The 19,999-nt window shown below is 39.6% G+C and overlaps 1 protein-coding gene across 15 annotated transcripts in view; it reads right to left on the bottom strand.

Annotated features, from left to right (window-relative positions):
• The window catches only part of RAPGEF6 (Rap guanine nucleotide exchange factor 6), a 123,125-nt gene that overhangs the window by 10,595 nt on the left and 92,531 nt on the right, over positions 1 to 19,999 (bottom strand). For 7 of the 15 annotated variants that reach the window (XM_030284248.4, XM_030284249.4, XM_030284259.4 and 4 more), the window contains 10 exons: positions 19,164 to 19,404; positions 17,432 to 17,815; positions 15,034 to 15,245; positions 14,027 to 14,150; positions 11,629 to 11,652; positions 8,762 to 8,982; positions 6,586 to 6,777; positions 5,167 to 5,301; positions 3,723 to 3,836; positions 1,494 to 1,719 (listed from right to left, as the gene is read on the bottom strand). In XM_030284248.4, coding sequence (XP_030140108.4) covers positions 1,494 to 1,719; positions 3,723 to 3,836; positions 5,167 to 5,301; positions 6,586 to 6,777; positions 8,762 to 8,982; positions 11,629 to 11,652; positions 14,027 to 14,150; positions 15,034 to 15,245; positions 17,432 to 17,815; positions 19,164 to 19,404 — 1,873 coding nt within the window. The remainder of the gene's footprint in view (positions 1 to 1,493; positions 1,720 to 3,722; positions 3,837 to 5,166; positions 5,302 to 6,585; positions 6,778 to 8,761; positions 8,983 to 11,628; positions 11,653 to 14,026; positions 14,151 to 15,033; positions 15,246 to 17,431; positions 17,816 to 19,163; positions 19,405 to 19,999) is intronic. The other 8 variants (XM_030284252.4, XM_030284253.4, XM_030284260.4 and 5 more) reach the window with 3 other exon arrangements.

Genomic DNA, 19,999 nt, shown 5'->3' with positions numbered 1-19,999 from the left:
CCAATCACAGAAACATTGCCTTACAGAAAGCAGAGGAGTAAGTTACCTCTTACATTCAGTCTGCTACCAACCTTTTTCTTTATATTTATAAACTAAACAAAAAAAAAAAAAAATAGAATAAAATCCAACCCCTTCATTGGCAGCAACATCAAGTCGTTTAGACAGAGTGGAAGCAGCTGAATTTCAAGAACATCTGGAAATACTGGGCATAAGTAACGTTTGTGTGAACAATATGGAGGGACAGATTCTGAAAAGCAAAATCCAAAATTTCTTTTCTAAAGAAATGTCTGCTGAAAGCTCTAATTGCACAATTAAGGGGGGAAAATAAAGCCAGGTTTGTATGAATTTAGAATAAATGAAGATAGGATTGCTAGACATTATTCAAGTCTCCCAACTATTTTTGGTTGTGTTAACAAATGCATGGGCAGCACAACATTAAAATTCAACATCCTCTTTAACAGTTTACTGACGTGTTGTGAAATCAAGGAACGTTTTTTAGGTATGTGCAAGCAAGAGGTTTTATTTCCTTTCTTTTCTATTTTAAGTCCTAGGATAAAATCCACTTTCTTCCCTCACAAAGGAATAAAGGAACAACCACAGAACATGACCTCAGAGTATATTATGACTTCTAGAAAAGGAATTATCTTCTTTGATGAAGCACATCTTTAAATTCTCATTTTAACCCTATGAAATTAACTGAATTACTCATTTCTTTCCATCCCTGGAAGTGTTCAAGGCCAGGTTGGATGGGGCTGGAAGAACCTGATCCCTGCCCAGAGAAGGGGGGTTGGATCAAGATGATCTTTAAGGTTCACTGCAACCCAAAGCATTCTGTGATTCCATGGGCTGGAAAAATGAGAAATGTAAGGAGCACCTCTCATTTAGCTGACTCCATGACAGCTGAGGACAGACAATACTATCTCAAGATATATTAGATGTTACATCCTATGCCTCAAGGTGCTACGTCTAGCAAGAAAAATCCAAAAACTTCCAGTTCAAAGCACCATTTCAGCACAAATTCTCATTGCACTGAAGTAGCAAGACCTCTTGTGTGGAAACTGTCAGAAAGACAGTGGCAGAAAGCTGCCAGTCTGCCTAAGCAACAAATGATAATTAGAGAAATCCTTACAAATCTCATTAGAGCACGTTAAGTGACTGGCACTGCTGACTCTGAGAGAATTGAACATATCCTGCTGTTCTTTTGCTGTCTCTCACTATGGCATTAATTTGCTAAGCATCATCCTGGCTTTTAACAAGCTTCCAGTCTCCTGCAAGAAATATCCAGCTAAACCTCACCAATGGGAACAAGCTGTTGTCTCCCCAAGTAATACTGTAAGCTTCTTATGGAAACAGGCTCCCACACAGCAGCCAGTGCTCCAGCTCCAGCAGATGCTTAATAACCACAGTGGAGCGCACAACTGTGTCCTGGCCAAAGTCTCCTTACCCCTTCTGACAGCACACACCGAGCCCCAGCAGGAGCAGCTGCACCTTACCCTGGGCAGGGCTGGCCGTAATCTGTCAGTGCCTGAGGATGCTCCTTTCTCTCTGCCCCGCTGGAATCCACCACGATGAGGGACTGGGACAAGCTCCTCTCATCCTGCAGTGCTGCTGACATGGAGTCCACAGAGCAGTTGCTCACGATGCTGGAGCGGGAGGAGATCTCACTGTGACTGGAGTCTGAGAAGTTGTCGGATTTAGTGGAAGGTATGAGGGCATAGCCTAAGTACAGGAGAGGAGAGGAGAATGTCTGGATCAACATATGACAACCAAGTATTGACTCACACATTACAGAGAGGATATTTAGGAGAAAACCAACCAAAGCCTGTCTTCATACAATCAGTCCACCGAGGATTTTAGGGTACTAAATCTTTTAACATCTATCAGCATCTAGCACTGATTTACTAATGCAAGTCCAGGAACACCAATTAACCCATCTGCAACTCCACTACTCTCCAGAGCAGCAGCTTTAACCTACAACACCAGAATCAGCAGCCTACTGCATCACTACTGGGCAGGCAGATCAGATTTTTCCAATTCTGCAAGTGCTGACTCCTTCAGTAAAAATGCAGCACACTTCCCACTATCCCTCTGCCATACTGCCATGCAAGACTCAAAAAAAGATTCTGGCAGTGGAGGAGGAGATGCTGACTAAGGTGAAAGACCGTTATGAGCACTCAGAGATTATCCATATGATCCATTTCGGTTTTATCATCTGCTCCAAAATTAACAGAGAAGGAAGCAAAGGCAGGAAGCACAACCTTGGCAGGAGCTGGATCAGACTCCAGGGTTGTTCCCAAAGAAGGGGAGCAACTGAAGATCCCACCACACTCAGAGCATAATGTATAATGTTTTTTTTCTCTGCTTGGCTTACCCTCAAATAACTTATTTCAGACACAAATAAGGTATACACCCCTATATATCTAACACCTCAGACCAGTGTTTTTTTGCCTAAATTTCTCCACTTGCGCCTTTTAGTGGGGTTGCCACATATTTACATTGATTAGGTGAAGAAGTGAAATGACAGGACAGTGTAAAAGCCAATGATACACACAATCTAATACAGAGAATGGATGCCCTTAAATGCATAAACAATACAGAGATGATACAGTATGGCATGTGGAGACACTGGCATACAGCCACTGAGCATAATGCTCATAATTTGAGATTTCACAGCTTAACTTTGACTATTTTGTAAGATTTTAAGAGCAAATATGAGTACTAAATATCAATATTATCAAGCTATAGAACTGAACCTTAAAGTGTACTTAAGAGCAACCTTTTTAAGATTAAATTTCAGTTTTCTTTCATTTGGCAATAACTAATATTTCATATTTTTTAGGAACTATTTAAATTGATACAACTACACTGCAGCAAGAAATGTCCTCACCCTGTTCCAACTACCTGGAGAACAAAGGGGGTCCTCTTCATTAAAGAAATTAAAACTATCTGAAAGCTGAGCCATAAAATAACAGCACCTGTATTAACAGACTAAATATAAGCATTTGCTGGCGGTAAAGGACAGCAGAAGATGTGACCAACGGAATACACACCAATGCTGGCAGTGAGCATTCCACAACACCATCTCAGGGACTGTTTAATTAACAAATGTTGCAGAACTTACTGTTTCACTGGCATTTGTGAGACACTAAATAACTGAACTGACACTGTACCTGTTCCTTGATTCTCTAAACTTCACATTATTGTCTTCACTGCACTGTAAGGGTGATTAGCTACAAAGAACTGACACAAACATCTGGAAGGGAAGCACATTAAACATCTTAAATATGTAAACGGATAACACTGAAATAACTCAGATAAATTCAGGATATTGGACGCAACATGGACATGAGTCTTCCTTCTAAAAATACATTATATAGTCTTCCTTCTTCTTCTAGGCCTTGTGCATAGGCAGTAGGATAGGTACACACTGCTGTTAGTACAGATGCTTGCTGTACTCAGAGTATCAGTGTCCTTGTCCTTTTGGTTTCCACTGCTTTCTAAGGCTTCAGTGGGCTCTGCTTCCCTTTTTGCAGCAAAAGCTGTTCTTTCCCTGGAGAAGCTTCTTTCCCTAAGTCTTCTAAATTGGATTCCCTTAATTTTTGTAGGTTCAAGCTCAGCTTCTGCCTTTCTATTCTCTTTCTCTCTGTCCACCTTTGCACTTTTCTCAGAACTCTTTCCAGCTTGGCAAATCTTCTGAATCTGCTTTTGTAAATAAGCCCCACCTATTCCATAGCTGCGCTGTCCACTGTTCTTGTTGCTGGTTTCACTGGCCAGTGATGAGGAAGAGCCAGAGAGATTCATCTGACTGCAGTTATCCGACCTTTGGATGTTGCCAACTACAATGAAGTAGACACAGACAGATGTTGATTGATGATGAGATAAATAACAACAAAAATAACATCCTAATTGAAAATCCTTTTTTCTTCGATCTTATTTGTGTATCACTTGGGTATAGCTCAAAAGAAAATGAAATCTAAAATTAAGTGGAATGTGTTCATGCCTAAAATTATGTCTTTCAGCTGTCTGTGAAGCACCTAATTTTAGATCAATGAGGTGTTAGCACAACACATACAACAAAGTACAGATCACCTCAATCAAATGAGATCAGTGCTGGAAGTAAGGTGAATTAATGAAACAATCCCTAAGAAACAAAACATTCTTTTCAAAGAACCAGGTAAAAGTTAACAAAAATAACATATTTGTAAGCGATGTTCAGTGGAGCAAGATTTGGCAACCCAAGTATTTAAGCTTTTTATGCTGTGTTTAAGTACAATAAGTGGCATTCTCCTAAAGGAATCAGGATCTTGTGAAGGCAGAAGTGGAGAGACCAGCCTGATCTCCCACTGAGAGGGGTGAGAAGATGCAGCAGGTCACTGTGCCGTGCCATGCCAAGGCGGTGGCTTCAGGCTGTCAGTGAGTCAGAGCAGCACAGAAGGGAGGGAGAGAGGCCTTACACCATCCAACACCAACCACCCGCGCTGGCTACTGAGTGCTGTTAAGAGATTTCAAATCAATTTCCATCCAAGGTTGACTAATGATGAAGTGATGCAGGTCTTTTAAGATGAAGACATCAAAAATAAAGGGATTCTTAGGGCATCATGAGAGACAGGGATGCATACAAAGCCCTGTGCACAAGAACAAAAAATATGAACAGCGACTCGAGGATTTAGATGGATCCACTACTTCTGCAGCAACCTAAACCATCTGTCCTGGAGACCTACAACACCATTCCATCTCCAGCTCTGTCTAATCACCTGGTATTCCAACTGCCTTGAGCAAGACCAGAAGTTATCTCAATAGCTGCAGTTTCTGTCCAATACTGTCATCTTCAAGAAATCCCCAGGTTTGAGAATCTCATTCATCCAAGTGGCCACCTAAATCTGAACTGGTATGATGGCAGGTGTCAGCACTTCAGATCTATTGGGAATTCTGCCAAAAGCACTTAGGCAGTATTTTAAGAAAACAACTGTTCCGTCTTTTTTAAATACTAAGTGATTTAAAGGTCCAAAACATACAAATATATTGGAAAATCACATCTATTCATAGAAAGACATGACTCTGTTCTTGACATGAATATTCTAAATTACTGTTTCTCTTACGTGTCATTACCAACAAATATTCCTGCCACTGCCCACCCTGGTTTAGGCTCCAGTTCCTGGGACGTACCTTTGCGTGGGGAGCCCTGAGGAGAAGCAGGTGGGCTGGAGTGCAAAGAAGATGCCATGGACATAGTGTCATCTGTTTGTTTCTTACTACTTACTTCCTCAGACAAACTTAATGACTTCTGTGGAGAGCCTGTACCTATGAAAACAATGGGATCAGTTACTGCATATTATTCTTCTTTTGAATTACTGTTTTCTGTTTAAACTACAAATAAGCACCATGTTGAACAATCAGAATATTCAGCAAAGAGAGGAGCAGATGCTCAGAGATGTGGAGGCAGTCTCCATTTAAATTTAGGTCAGATCAGCTGTGGCCACTGCTACTGCTGGCTGCTCATCTAAACTGTGTTGAAACATCCATAACCCAACAGCAACCACTGCAATGGATACATTCATTGTGGTTCTGGCAAAGGACTATGTAAAAAAAACCCAAAAAATCTGTGTGCAGTATAAACCTTGGAGGAAATCCTTATCCATGGCACTGTTGGGACTGTTAAAAACCATGTGTGTCAGAGCTACCAGGTCAGTTCAGGATCTTCACAAGCAGGAGTTCTCAAATCAACACTGACAGGCATTATCCACAGCTTGGCCAGTTTAGCAAAACCAGTGTCCCACAGATGGTTTGGTGTTTCTTACTCACTATTAGACCATCCTGCAGAGGACTCAGTGCTAAGGTGTTATTTCAATTTCTCACTAATTGTTAGATCAGCATGGACCACCACACACATTAATGAAGAAAAACCTCTGAGAATAAAGTTTCTGGAACTTATCAAACTGCACAGCACAGGAGAACTAAAATAAAATACTAACTAGAAACAGTATTTTATATGCTGCAATATACTGTTTTCTGAAGCTATTTTAAATTATGTTGATGCCTGATTTAATATAAAGTAATTTATTATCAGTTATTGACTGCAGCTAACTTCATTTAATAACCCACAACTGCAGCTTTCAAATGATACAACAGTTATTTAAATAGGACAAAAGTTTCTTAATAAAGAACATACTGCTTTGCAACTAGCAAATTTAAAGACAAAAAAACTATGTTCACTAGGAGCAACTAATAATATATGTTGCTCCATTTGACCATAAATGGTTAAAATGGTGTCCCAGAGGTTAAAATATTAAATGTCTGTGATTTGTTTCAATGATTTCACCCAAATATATTAGACTTTATGGAACAAGAGCATATTTGGAGACAGCACCTCACCATTAACTGTTTTAAGGAAAGTTATAAAAGACTGTGCAAATGACTAAACACACTCTCTTAAAACACAGCAATATGTATCAGCTGTTTTAAAATTAATCAATTTAATGAAGCACGGCAGTATCTCACATAAACCACTCAGCTACAAAAGAGCTCCTCCCTCCTGCCTGTTTACATCCTAAAACCTCCCCAGCCAGGTGAACTGAAGATACTCACTGAATGTGACATGATCCTTTGTCAGTCCCTTTTTCCTGCTGGGGTACAAATTCACACTTGGGACCTGAAGAACTTGACTCATTCGGTTTTGTTGATGCTGATGGGCTTTTGTGGTTTGGCCAATTGATCTCATGGGCACTGGAGACATTTCAGAGGATTTCCCTCCTCTTCTCTCACTTAAATTCTTTGTCACTGTTAGGGAAAAACTGCATATGAATATCTAGCATTGCAGCACAACTGCAGACAAAGGAACCACTGTATAAAGAAGATAAATTGTATTTTAAACCATTTCTAGTCCAAACATTACAATCCCATCACACTGAAGATGATGTGTGAAGGGCTTTAAAAAAAAGCCCTAAATTCTTGAAAGTGCCATAGTGGTACTTAATCTGAAGATCAAAATATGTTGTTTATTTCTACAACAAGCCTGTATTTTAAATGTTTGCATGCAAGGTGCAATTGCACAACAGCACTTCTTTCAAAATCAGGTGTTTTTGCAACTGGCATCAAATGTTTCACTAGGTGGCACAAGTGATTTACAGCACAGGGCACTGCTTCAGCTTCTGGTTTAATCACGCAGCAATTCACAGACTGCTCCTCATCTGATTTCTCCTTAAATTCTGTTGGAAAACTCTGGATTGCAGTGTCACTACTGCTCATTCCTACCACAAGCAAGGGCAGAAGCTTATTACTGATGTAAGAAATGGGGGAGCTGAACCCCTGAATGTGGGTAATCCAACCAAGGCGGAGAGGCATCCCTGGACAGGTCAGCACTCTCACTGCACCAGGTTTAAAACCACGAGGGGCTGGCAGCTCCCTCATGCCACACATCACTCCTCTCTTCTTTCTCCCAGCTCTGTAACAAGGATAATCTCAACTGCATCTACTGCCTGTGGGTTTTGGGGCTTAAGGCTTTTCCCCCAGCTTTTTAAAATGTTACTTTTAATACAATGCCAATCTTGTGTATCCACTTAAACTTCATTTTCCTTTCTGATGTTTTAAGAAAATATGGACCTGATTTGCCTAACTACATGAAGTAGAACAGTCAATATATATTCCCTGTTTTTACTTTCAAATATCTATGACTAGCACCGTGCATATAAGATATTATTTTTTTTTTAAACAAATAAAAAACAATCAGATAACATTTATGTTTTTTTCTTGGGCCTGGTACCTACAATTCCACATAGACCATCTATAAAGAGTTCAAACATGAAGGATTTAATGTTTTTTAAAAGGGAGTTAAATGTGGCCATTTCCAGGTTTCCTGCTTCAGTGCTACTTAAAAGTAAAAGCTAAAAGAAAATTTGCATAAGACGGCATCTTAGGGAATAATAAGGATTTGCATTCTTAATGCTGGATAACGGCAAGGACTTAAAATTTTATCTTCAAGATGCCATCTCCTAGTCATGCTTTGAACTTACCTCATCAGAGATAAAACAGTATTTGAAGACAAAAAAAGCCTTAAAATGCTATATTTGGACAAAAGACAAGCAGCAAAAATAATTTAGTTTAGCATGGTTGTTACTCATCTATTTTGAAACAATTCTGCCTTTCAAGAAAGTGAAAACTGCTTGAGTATCTAAATAAAACAAATTATAACTTCCTATTTCTAAATAAGAATTTACTGAACTGTGTAAGACAGCGGGTCAGACAACAGTTTGTTTGACAAGAGCTCAAATTATGAGAGCTGTCCTGCTGTAGTCCTCAATTTGTGACTGTCAAGCCATGTCAAACTCATCAGTCAATATTGACCTAACTTCTCCTTCTCAACAATCTTCATTTATTCTAAGGTGTAATCCATTGCAGTTTTATATTGATTTTGTCTCTTTTCATTTCTTGCTGTTCATATGGTAAAGACTGCTTTTATCCTTCCTGTGCAAGGACAGCAGGGCACCAGCAGAGCTGATGTGCTAATGGATTTCCTGCCAGACTGATGGAAAGACACACGGCTTTAGGAACTAAAGGTCAAAATAAAAAACATCACAGAAGTTTTTTGAGCTCAACCAAAACATGAACACACATGCTGTCCTGCTGAAGCTCTCAGTTCATGAACTGCAAAACAACCCTTACTACAGTATCTTCTCCTCAGAGGAAAAGTTTAAAAGAGTATTTTAGAGATGGAATAAATGATACAGATATAGATCATGCTGCTGTTCTAGCTCACTGTACTTACAAGTGCTGTATGCAGGCTCACACTGAAGTGACAGTATTTGGATCTTCTCTTCATCTGTCTCTACAATGAGGTTGGACAGGTACTGCTTCACCTTCCTCGCCATCTGGGCATCCTCGTAGAGCTTCTTGGCGTTCAGGAGCGAGCTGCGGCGGGCGCGTTTCTTGTGAGCGCCTCCCTGCACGTCCAGCATGTTCGAGTTCATGCTGCCCTGGCTCAGAGACCTACGAGAGAAAAGATCAAAGCACTAAAGGTTCAGTTCTCAACAGCAACAAAGAGCTACAGCAGCATAGGCCAAAGCAGATTAATACCAATAATCTTCAGTTAGGGCTAGTGCATGCTGATGCAAATGAGTTAAAAAAGATGAACAGCATTAAAACACTTGTCTCAACATATCTGGGTAAATTGAGAGCAGCAATTTGAGCCTAGAAGAGGACTGCCTATGGAAGTGTGGAGCTGGGAAGAACAAGGGGCAGTGCTGGGTGTGGAACTCATTCAGCTCTGCTAACAACCCCCAGCCTTGTGCTGCAGGACCCACAGCTGACAAGAAAAACTAGTCTCAAGTTGTGCCAGGAGAGGTTTGAATTGGACCTTAGGAAAAACTTCTTCATGGAAAGGGTTGTCAAGACCTGGAACAGCCTGCCCAGGGCAGAGGTGGGGTCAGCATCCCTAGAGGTTTTCAAAAAATGCATGTTTAAGGGACTTGAGGACACGGTTTAGTGGTCAACATGGTGGTGGTGTTAGGTTGATGGTTGCATTTCATGATCTCAGAGGTCTTTTCCGACCTTAACAGCTCTATGAATTCAATTGTAGATTCTGAAAGTGGATAAACTTGGTAACTTTGGTGCTTTAAGGAACTGGGTACCCACTGTGTCCATCAGGCTTACACAGAAACTCCTTGCACTTAGCTGAGCACAGAAGTGAGTGACCACTGCAAACTTAGAAAACTGAGCTTCTCATAATGGTTAAACAAGGGGCAAATTATGTAAAATGTACAAAGTGCATTTGATTACACACTTAACTTCTTGCTTCAATTAACTAAAAATATTCACAGAAGAGCAGCTCATTAAAAAACATATCCCAGGAAAGGTGAGGAAGGCAGTGATGATATACATACACCCAGACTTGTACAGACTTGTATCTATGAATGAGAACGCTCCTCAATACTCCTAATTTTGAGCTCTGAAATCTATCAGCAACTGAAGCAAAAATAAATAATACTGTACTTGTTAAAGAACATGAGTTACTCTCCCTGACAGTCACTCCTATTCACACTGGAAGAGTGACCAAACAACTGTTCAGGGTATAGTTTAAACACAGTCACCTCTGTTTCAACTGCCAGAAGTCCCTCAGCCACACCAGTTCTGATGAATTTTTAAATAAATGGAGATCACAGTATAAGTCACATGTAAATTCTAATGGAAAATGTCAAAATTGTTCAAGGCTGAGTTTGTGTGGGGATTTTTAAATATTCAGATGAATATTTTTAAAGCTACATGAAGACATTTATGAGATCTTGTATGTTTACAGAATCACAAGTGGCAGAATAAACAACATCAGGCACAGAAGAGCCATAATGGCCAAAGGAGTTGGAATGAAACATGTTGTTAGAGGAAATCCAAGTAATCAAGTAAACTGAGCTTAGAAAATAAATGTTGGAAAACAGCTGACTGCAATATTTTCAGACATGTTAAATAAATCATTCTGAGAGAAAATATAAGCTTAAACACTCTCAGCAATTTATAGCTTAATTAAATAAAAGAGAGATGTTACTGGAGACAAGGAGCAGCAAAAGACATGACGGAGTGTTCACAGCTATTCAAACCAAGGGGACACTCGTGTCTCTTGACAGATAAGGACAAAGCTATTCTACAATGATCAGGAAATTATGTTTATTTTTATGACAGAAATATTTTATTGTTTATGTACACACTTTTTTTTTTTTTTTTCTTTCAGGTCTGGATTTGACTTTTTAAGGCAATTCAATTCTATTTCCTTTAACAATTATTTTTCCTTATTCCCTTGTGTTCACAGTAATTCCAAGGGTTAGAAATTACAGAGACTCTTTCTCCCCATGAGCTGCCTTGTGAGCAGTTGATTATTGAACACCAAATGCTGCCAGCCAAGGGCATCCACACCAACATCAGGGACCAGTATCCAAACCTGCTAAGCCCAGTATGACCAGCCCAAGTCCTGGCACTGTCCCCATCACTGCTATGCCAAGGCACACAGGTAACACAGAATACATAAAATATGCCTACAATGTCAGTCTTCAAATCACTGCCCTGGGCCAGGTAGGAATTTCCCTGGCCAACATCAGAACTCTCATCTTTAGTCATTCCATGATCCAGACCTCACACAACCAACACTCCCAGTAGGATCAATGAGGATTTTAGTGCAGGAAATGTGAGATACATTTTAAACATATACTAAAAATAAATACTTTGAAGGTTGCCTGAAGACAAACTTCAGGGAGAAAATTACTACATCATTACCACAACTCAGTGTCCTTATAGTTGAAAATGCAGAATGGCTTCAACTTTTCTGTAACATTTTGAAGGGCAAGTTACTTATTTCATTTACTTCCCACAATATTTTGCCTTCCAATGTAACTGCACAGCAAGGTTTTTTTTAATGCACAAAGCCAAAACTCAAACAACTTATCTACTACACAAAAGCAACTCAGAATCCTTATAGCTGCAGTAAAATGTTGGCTGTAAACCCCTTACTCCTGTTTTCAAAAAAACATGTATTGCAGGGTTAATAAAATGCATGCTGTATTTCAGATGCATGCACTAACGAGGAGGATGCAGTATGTTAAGAGTTGCATAATCTTTATTTATCTTAGTTGCATTCAGCTCTACACTTACCCCAAACTTCTCCACCTCTTCTTCCTGTAAGCAAGAGCCATATACATTGAAGCATGTATTTGAACAGAAAAGCACAGGAAAAAAAATAAAACAGTTGAGAGTCAGGAAGAAAGATGTAGACAGGAAAGAACAGAAAAGAAAAATCTCTATACAGCCACATTCTTCTCAAACAATAACACAATGTTTTCATGAAATGCAGGGGCAAGACTTGACAAATACTTCAATATCTATCAGTTTTTTGTTTAACCTACGCATTGAAAAATTCAAACTTGCATTAATTTATTTTCTGTAAGTCAAATTTAAATTTGATGAAGTGCAACTCATTCATATTTCAGAAAATAGGATTAAATTAATTTATTCTTTGCCAGTTGAAAGTGTATGAGAAATCATTACTATCAATATTCAAGTTTATGATATTGTTTTCTCTTGACTGTTGGCTGGAAAACAAGCCATTTGCCAAATACACCTTGAAAGCCTAGACACTCTCAGTAATTGGTAATGACCTTGTGAGCAAGTCTCATGTTACCACTAATACCTATCTTTCTTGCTGATTTTTCATCTTCAAAGGCATCTATTTGATGCTTCATAACAAACTGAGAGATCAAACACTAGAGACAATGAAAATTAATATAAATGACATGAAAACATGGAATTATTTTCTTTTAATCTTTGGCACTATCTCTAATATTAGATGCCTAAGCAGTTTATGGCAGTGTGTGTAATTTAAATTACAGTCATTAAAATATGTTCTGTAATTCTGGAAAAACATACTAAAGGCAACTATTTACTGTTCAATTTATTTAATGATTAGATTTAATGAGGTCTTAGGAAGTGCACAGGCCATCAGGGAATTTTACTTATAGACTAATTTCAGTTGCGAATGCTAAAGTTTCTGAAAAGCAATCACAACTTCTCAGTAACTGACTTTTTAATTTTAGACTAAAAATCAAATCTTGCTAATTCAAATCCAACTGTAAAAAAGTGAATCTCCACTTGAAACTAAATAACATTAACAAGGATCTGTTATTTTTGGCTCAGACTGGGCCATTTTTAGAGTCACAGAATCACAGAACAGTTCATGTTAGGAGGGACCCTGAAGTTCATCCCCTTACATTCCCTTATACACCTACTGGACCAGGCTGCTCAGAGCCAATCCAGGCTGGCTTTAAATGCCTGTACTTGAACAAAAATCTTTCCTGATAGCCAGCCTTGCAAACAAAAACCAGACAGAACTGATGATCCTCTGTGCATCCTGACCACTGGAATACCACAGGCAACCAAATCTCTATGCTCTATAAAGGCTCCCCATCCTTGCATGCCCTATTTCCTTCCACTGCACAGACAGAACTGAATTCACACATCAGAGAGAATCACAACTGCACAGGTGACTGGAATTTTGAGTGGGTGAAGCACACTTCACCCAAAAACTGTCCACTGTGTCTCCTACTTGCACTACTCCCTCCAGGGGTGTTCAGAGAGTTCTGCTCTGCTGGGGTGCACACAGGTATGGGCAGCTCAGGAGAGTATTTTGTCATTTCTGAAGTCAGAGCCATGTGGCTACTCAGCCATGACCCAATGCCCACCCAGACTGAACCCTGGGGGCTGTCTGGCCCATCAGTTTGAGGCAGACAGTGCAAGGAGCAAGGCCACCACCCACCCACAGACACCGACGGGGTCAGGACCCTGTCTGGACACAACAGAGCCACTGATGCTTTCAGTTGAGCCAGTGGGAAGAAAACAGATGCACGAAACAATTCATTTCCAGTAAATAAAATCTGGGGCTAATCAGCACCAGATTAGGAGTTATGTTGCTTTTATTCTGCACTTTGTTAACACCAAGCCTGGTGATATTCAGCATCAAGAAAAAAATAAAAAAAAATAAGAAAAATAAGCCAAGAAAACACCCTCCACCTGCTGAAGCCTGAACATATGAAACATTATGTAGGTGGAACAAGCTGCGCTTAGAACAAATTAAAAATATTTTGTTTGAATTTAATATGTTATCAGTGTGGTTTTGTTTTGAAACAGCATTTCAGATCTACACATCAGTGATTTAGATGCTTTTTATCTCTCTCTCATATCTAAATACTGTACCCTGTAATATTATACCTCTCTCAAAACTGTACTGACACTAACATTTTATTTAGCAGAAATATGTATCATTAAAATTAGAACTTATTCTTCTGTGCTTTTTAAAGGCAATAAATTAGTTTATTAGTCATTCAAAGCTGGTTTGGGAAGCATCAACTGTTTTGCCATAATTTGATAAAGACTGTGGTTTGATGGTAGATGTCAATGATGAGGCACATAATGAAATATCAACGTGCTGATGCACACAGGGACCCAGATCCCCCCACACTGAGACCCCTTAAGTGCTGCTGCCCTTCCCATTGCACACCTTTGTCTGAACATCACAGCTGGATCCATGTTTGCAGAGGTCATTCGGACAACTTGGCGGATTTCTTTGGCAATCATCCGGAGTTTCTCAAAATTTACCAGGCCATCCACTTTAGAATCATTCCCTGCATAATTGAAACACACACATAAGGGGAAAAAAAAGGAGTAATAAATATTTCTGAACAGCCACTGTGCTTCTAGTTCTTCCCCTGCTACCCTTCTCCCTTCCCTGTCCCCCAGTCAACGGAATTTTTTTCAATCAAAGTAGCAAGAAAACAGGATGTTCTCTCAAAACACTAATGGAATCAAACCCACTTGGACCAGCCTTTATTCTTTTATTAATCGATTTCTAAAGTAACAAGTATTAGTAGGAGGAAAAAGGAGTAAGTGAACTATGCCCAAATTCACTCACATAATGTTAAAATAATAAAAATACAGAATTCACATTAACAACATTCACATTAGGAAAAAAGTTCAAATAGTTTTGAACCATCACAACCAAGAATTTAGCATATTTGGAAATGGTTCACTTCAACCAGTTGTGAACAGGATTTGTATAAAGGGAACAAAATGGAAACATTTAAACAAAATCCCCTGAAAATGCTGAAAGCAAGAGTAGGAGGTGTATCACTGTGCATGCCACAACATGGAATGAAAACCTGGAAACATTACAGCAACAAGTTTTTTGTAACAGAAAATATTTGAAGTAGTGTAGCTACCAGACAGCACACTCACCTACGCTTCCACCCCAAGCCTTAGGACAGCTGAGGAGGGTTACAGCATTGCTTTCAAAGTATTAAAAATATACATTTTATTTTTAATTTTTGTCTAGGACCAGTCTCTTCCATTAGGCATTCCCAGTTCTATTTTATTTTACTCCTACAAAGGATCCTTCAAAAGCATCCTACTGGTGGCAGCTTCGTTAGACACATGTGGACCCACAGAGCACTGAAGAAAGGGCTGAAGTACATTCAATGCTTCATTTATTTCCTCTCTGTTTGACATTACCTTCATGCAGAAATGTGATATCTTTCTTGACAACAGGGAAAAGTGGGATAATTGGAGGCTGCATGCTCTGGCTGCTGAGGATGTTGCGATATTTTGCCATGTTTCGAGATGGATCAAAAAGATCTTGAAGGTCTCTGAGGTGCTTTTCATACTTGCTAGGTAACTTTTCCCAAGTGCCTCTGAGACGAGCTACCGGTGCAAGATTTAACCCACTGCAAAGCAGAAATGTTTCATATTAGCTGTGAGTGGAATTGTTACCTTTCAGAATGCAGTGAAGGGTTGGGGATTGTTTGAAGAATTAAAAATAGCTTTCCCAAGGTTAACTGAGAAGCTAGGTGAATATGAGGCTACAGGTTCATCACAATAACCCTCTGCTGTTTAAACAGGACTGGTAAAAATCATGACTACTCAAGGTACAAACTTCAAATCACTGCCAAAATAATATCTCTGTAACATGGGACTGACATCTATTTAAGAATCCTGTAAAAATGTATGCCACAGCAAGAACAAAATTGTTAAAAAATGCACAAGATGAACCAATGATTGCACAGAAAATGAGAACAGTGCAAGAACACATCCCAAGCAGAAGTGGCAAGACTTTAGAAAGAAATTATTCCTCATGAGGGTGGTGGGACCCCAGCACAAATTGCCTAGAGAGGCTCTACCCCTAAAGGGCTCAAGGACAGGCTGGATGGGGCTTGGAGCAACCTGGTGTAGTGGAAGGCGTCCCAGCCCAGAGCAGGGATAGGAGTGAGATTATCCTTAAGGTCTTTTCCAACCCAAACCCTTCTGTGAATCTCTGACTTCAGAGCTTCAGACAAGAGCATTTGTAAATGAGCAACTGACTGAGAATTGGAAGCAGCAGATATGCTAAAACTTGTCGCTGTGCCCTCATTCCCACTAAGTAAAAATATCCAGAATTATTTGGATGTAAAAACACCCCATTAAAGAGAAACATTAAATAAATTAAATCCACCCTCCCTATAATAATTTGTCACCACCTATGCTCAAGGAATTCTGCAGTAATTGCAAAGTCCTCACCTTTGTGGAACTGGAAAGGGATGTGCTCCAGCACTGATTAGCAAATCCAGAGCCACACTATCACTGAATTTTATATTCTCAGATTTTTTTTTCCCAAAAAAAACTTATTTTGTATTTAGGTTATTTTTAGACAAATTTCTTTCCATGCTATGCCAAACAAAGCCTTCTCTGACATGAAAAAATCAAACATATGCCAGCCCACAGCTCCTCTTTTCCATGCTACATTAGGATGGTTATCTTCCTATTTCATGAGACATATGGCACCAAACTGCTGTGCAGGACAAGGCAAGAAAGAGAACCCCTGTGCCATATGCTAACAAAAATATTCTTCTGGAAATAACAGTAAAACAAAGCCTAACTTGTTTGCCTTTTTCTTTTTCCCAGACAAAAGACCACTTTAGTCATGGCCTGATTGGACTTAATTGAGAAGCAGAAAGAGTAATTTCCTTACCTACAATAAACCATGAAAAATTAGGGAGTAGAATATAAAAATTAGAATCAGTACCCATGTGTGTATTCCCACATAATGAGCAGCCAAAGTCGCGATGACTGTCCAGTACCCTTCACAGAAATTCATTAATTCTTTAATTAATGACTAACTACAAGCCAATACATTTGATGAACTGGTTAGACATGGAAGAAAGTATTTTAAATCATGTTTTCAATAATGCCACTGGGATACAGCACAAATCCAGATCTTTGTCTGATGAATCACAGTGTCTTTTTTCTCCTACAGTAAAGGCTTGGTGTCAGATAATTGCAAATACAGGAAATGATGAACTCATGCTGTTAAAGCAGCAGCATTCAGTATAAATCAGAAGAGAAAGCTTAAAATGTGCAAGTGAAGAGGGAAAAAAATAGAAAAGCAAGTGGATGACAGGAAAGAATGAGAAGGAAAATGAAACTAAAACAAGACTGATTTGAGGGAGTCCTTACAATGCAGAGAAGAAATAAAGTAATCTCATCATCACATATACGACTTGGTGCACCCTGGAAAAGTAACAATGACTGACAAAAAGAAGGGAAATTGGGTGCCAAAGCCACAGAAAATGACACAGTGCTCAGGCAGGTTTCTGCAGTTCATCAATCAAACAGTGCTTTGTACCCATCTTCTCTTTTCCTGCGAGGTACCAGTGAAAAGGAGACTGTCACACCCAGCACCACAACAGGACTGAAGTGCTGAGGTGACAGTGCAGAGGCTCTGGTGACAATCACCTCTGACCAGTCTGGCTTTGGAAAACCACCCATCCCCAGCTGTAGTCTGCTCAGGACATTCCCATTTTTTTCCTTTCTGTTTGGATTACCAGAATTGCCTGTGACAGCACCAACCAGATCTGAGGGATGGGAAGTATTTTACCTTATCACTGCAAACATGGAATTAAAGTTCTTGCATTCTCGACAGTGGAGAGCAATTTTAATGAAATGCTTAATAATCTTCATTCTTTTGAGTTGGTTGGGTTCTGCTAAAATTTCCATGGCAACCCAGAAGGTCTCTTGATTTATGACATCCTCAAACTGTTTCAGGTGAGCATTCCCAGTTTTGGAGTCCAGCTTGTACAGGTCATCGATGTATTCCGTTGGCTCGATGTTGCGGAACAATTCAAAGTCCCGCATGGAAAGCTGAGTGGCCACCTCAATGGTGCTCAGCTGCAGCAGGGAAATTTGGCTCTCTCGGAGTAGCTCTTGAGCATCCTCATCTGAGCATAATGTTTCTGTTTCCATATTGTTTTTCAGATAATACCTGAAGAATAATTGACAATAACAACAACACATTAGAGATGCTGTTCAGAGGGTTTGTGAACACAAAGATATTGAACTATACCAATCACTGTGAGCATTACAGAGACAAGAAGGGACAACATAACCTTGTACCTCAGTTAATGTAAAACAGTAACATTACTTAAGTAAACACACATTTCAAAAGCTCTTTGTTAGTATTTTTACACTCTTACTCTGTACTATGCTGTAGTGCTCACCTTTTCCATTTGTAAATTCAGCAGTGAAAGTAGCATTTTAAATACACACTAGGCCTGAGAAATCTCCTGTTAATGTATTTCTACATTTCTTACGCAAAATTGGTGTGTTTTCTTTCCATAAATTTACTGTGGCATACTAATATTTGCATGGGGCACAGAGTATTCAGGAAATGAAAATGTATCTGGAAAATTCATTCTATGGTCCCAGGTAAATTGCCTTCAGATACACAAAAATTTATTACTAATAAATTCCCTCTGTTGCCTAGCAAAGACAACTACAGAATATTTTAGTTTAATAAACCTTCTTCTGGTATGGGTCAGGTCATCAGATAAAACCAAAGCACTTAACATTTCAGAAACATTCAGAACAGTTTATTTAAAAATGGAAGAATTTATCTCAGGTTAGTATCAGTTCACTGCAGCATGACACTGAGAAAGAAATTAATTGTATTCTTTAATTCTCAAGTACATGTGAGAAGTGTCAAAACAAATATAGTGTAAACCACTATATACATTATCCTGATCTGCTCAATTTAGCTGCCTGATGACGCTGTTGAGGCAGGACGGGAATGAATAGACTCTGTTCAGAAGGCAAGAGAACAGGACTCTGATTTATTTCAAAATACATCACTCTTTTATACAGAGCTTTGTGCAGACCAACTCCATTGGTCCTGAAGTGAAAACAGCTCACACAGCTCACACTATTGGTGTGCAGTGAATGACATACAATATCAAAACCTAACTATAAACAATGTGAACAACAAGAGAGAAAAAGAACTTTATTTACATTCTTCTCAACAGTTTCTCAGGCTTCTGCCCAGTTAGAAACTTTCCCTTTTCCCTTTGAATCTGCGACCTACAGCCTTCAAGTAAGCTTGCTGTAGATTTAGAGAGGGATTTTTGGGTGCAGAAGAGGAAGGTGATCCAAAGAAGAGAGGCAAGTGTAGGTTACTGGCATTTGCTTGCTTGTGCTTCCAAGAGACACCCCCCCAGTCCATTTTAATTAAACCACCTCTCCTTGATGAAGGGCTTAATTATGGTGGAGGTCTTTTGCAATGTACAGTTTCAATCCTGAGAGCCAAATAAAACCCAAGTGAAACAAGGAATATTTACCGTCCGTTGAGCTGAATCCTGTCAGCCAGCTTGGAGAACTGATCCGGGAGGCGGCGCTGCTTGATGACCCCCTCGGGGCTGACGGACACCTCGCACAGGGAGTAGGTCTCGGGGGCTCCTGTCAGGTTGAACTCGTGGACAGCATGGCTCACCACCTCCTTGGCTGTGGTGTCTTTGCTGATGATGATGTAACAGCTCTGCTGATCTGCTTTGAAAACTCGTATCACTTGATCTGGAATGTCTAAAAAAAGAGTGTAATACCTTTAATATGTGAAGTACTTTTCCACTGAAAAGAACAAAGTCACTCAGAGAGATAGTTTACAAGGGCATGTGATAGAACAAGGCGGACTTGGCTAAAGCTGAAGGAGGGACGGTTTAATTGGATATTAGGGACAAATTCTTCCCTGTGAGGGGGGTGAGGCTCTGGCACAGGTTGCCCAAAGAGGCTGTGGATTCTCCGTCCATGAAGATGCTCAACACCAGGTGGATGGGGCTTGGAACACCTGGTCTAGTGGAAGGTAGGGGGTGGAACCAGATGATCTTATTGCAAGCCAAACCATTCTGTGATTCTATGATTTACTGTCCCATTTGATCACCAGGAAACAGACACAACCAGCTTATCGGGGAAAAAAAAACATGCTGGACTTAAAAAATATTTTAAATACTCTGGGTTTTTCTTCATCTTTGTAAGAAAAAAGGAAGACTCTTCTCTCTGCTCTTCTAACTCAATTACTCTACCATCCCATGACCCCAGTCAAAGTACAAGACATGCAGGTATGTAATTAGACTGTGCACCGTCCCTTCACAGTGTGTCTTAAAAACCTTGGCAGCATCAT

The sequence above is a fragment of the Taeniopygia guttata genome, chromosome 13 (assembly GCF_048771995.1).
Source record: "Taeniopygia guttata chromosome 13, bTaeGut7.mat, whole genome shotgun sequence".
Classification (NCBI taxonomy): Eukaryota; Metazoa; Chordata; class Aves; order Passeriformes; family Estrildidae; genus Taeniopygia; species Taeniopygia guttata.
This window is presented reverse-complemented; position numbering and strand designations above follow the sequence as displayed.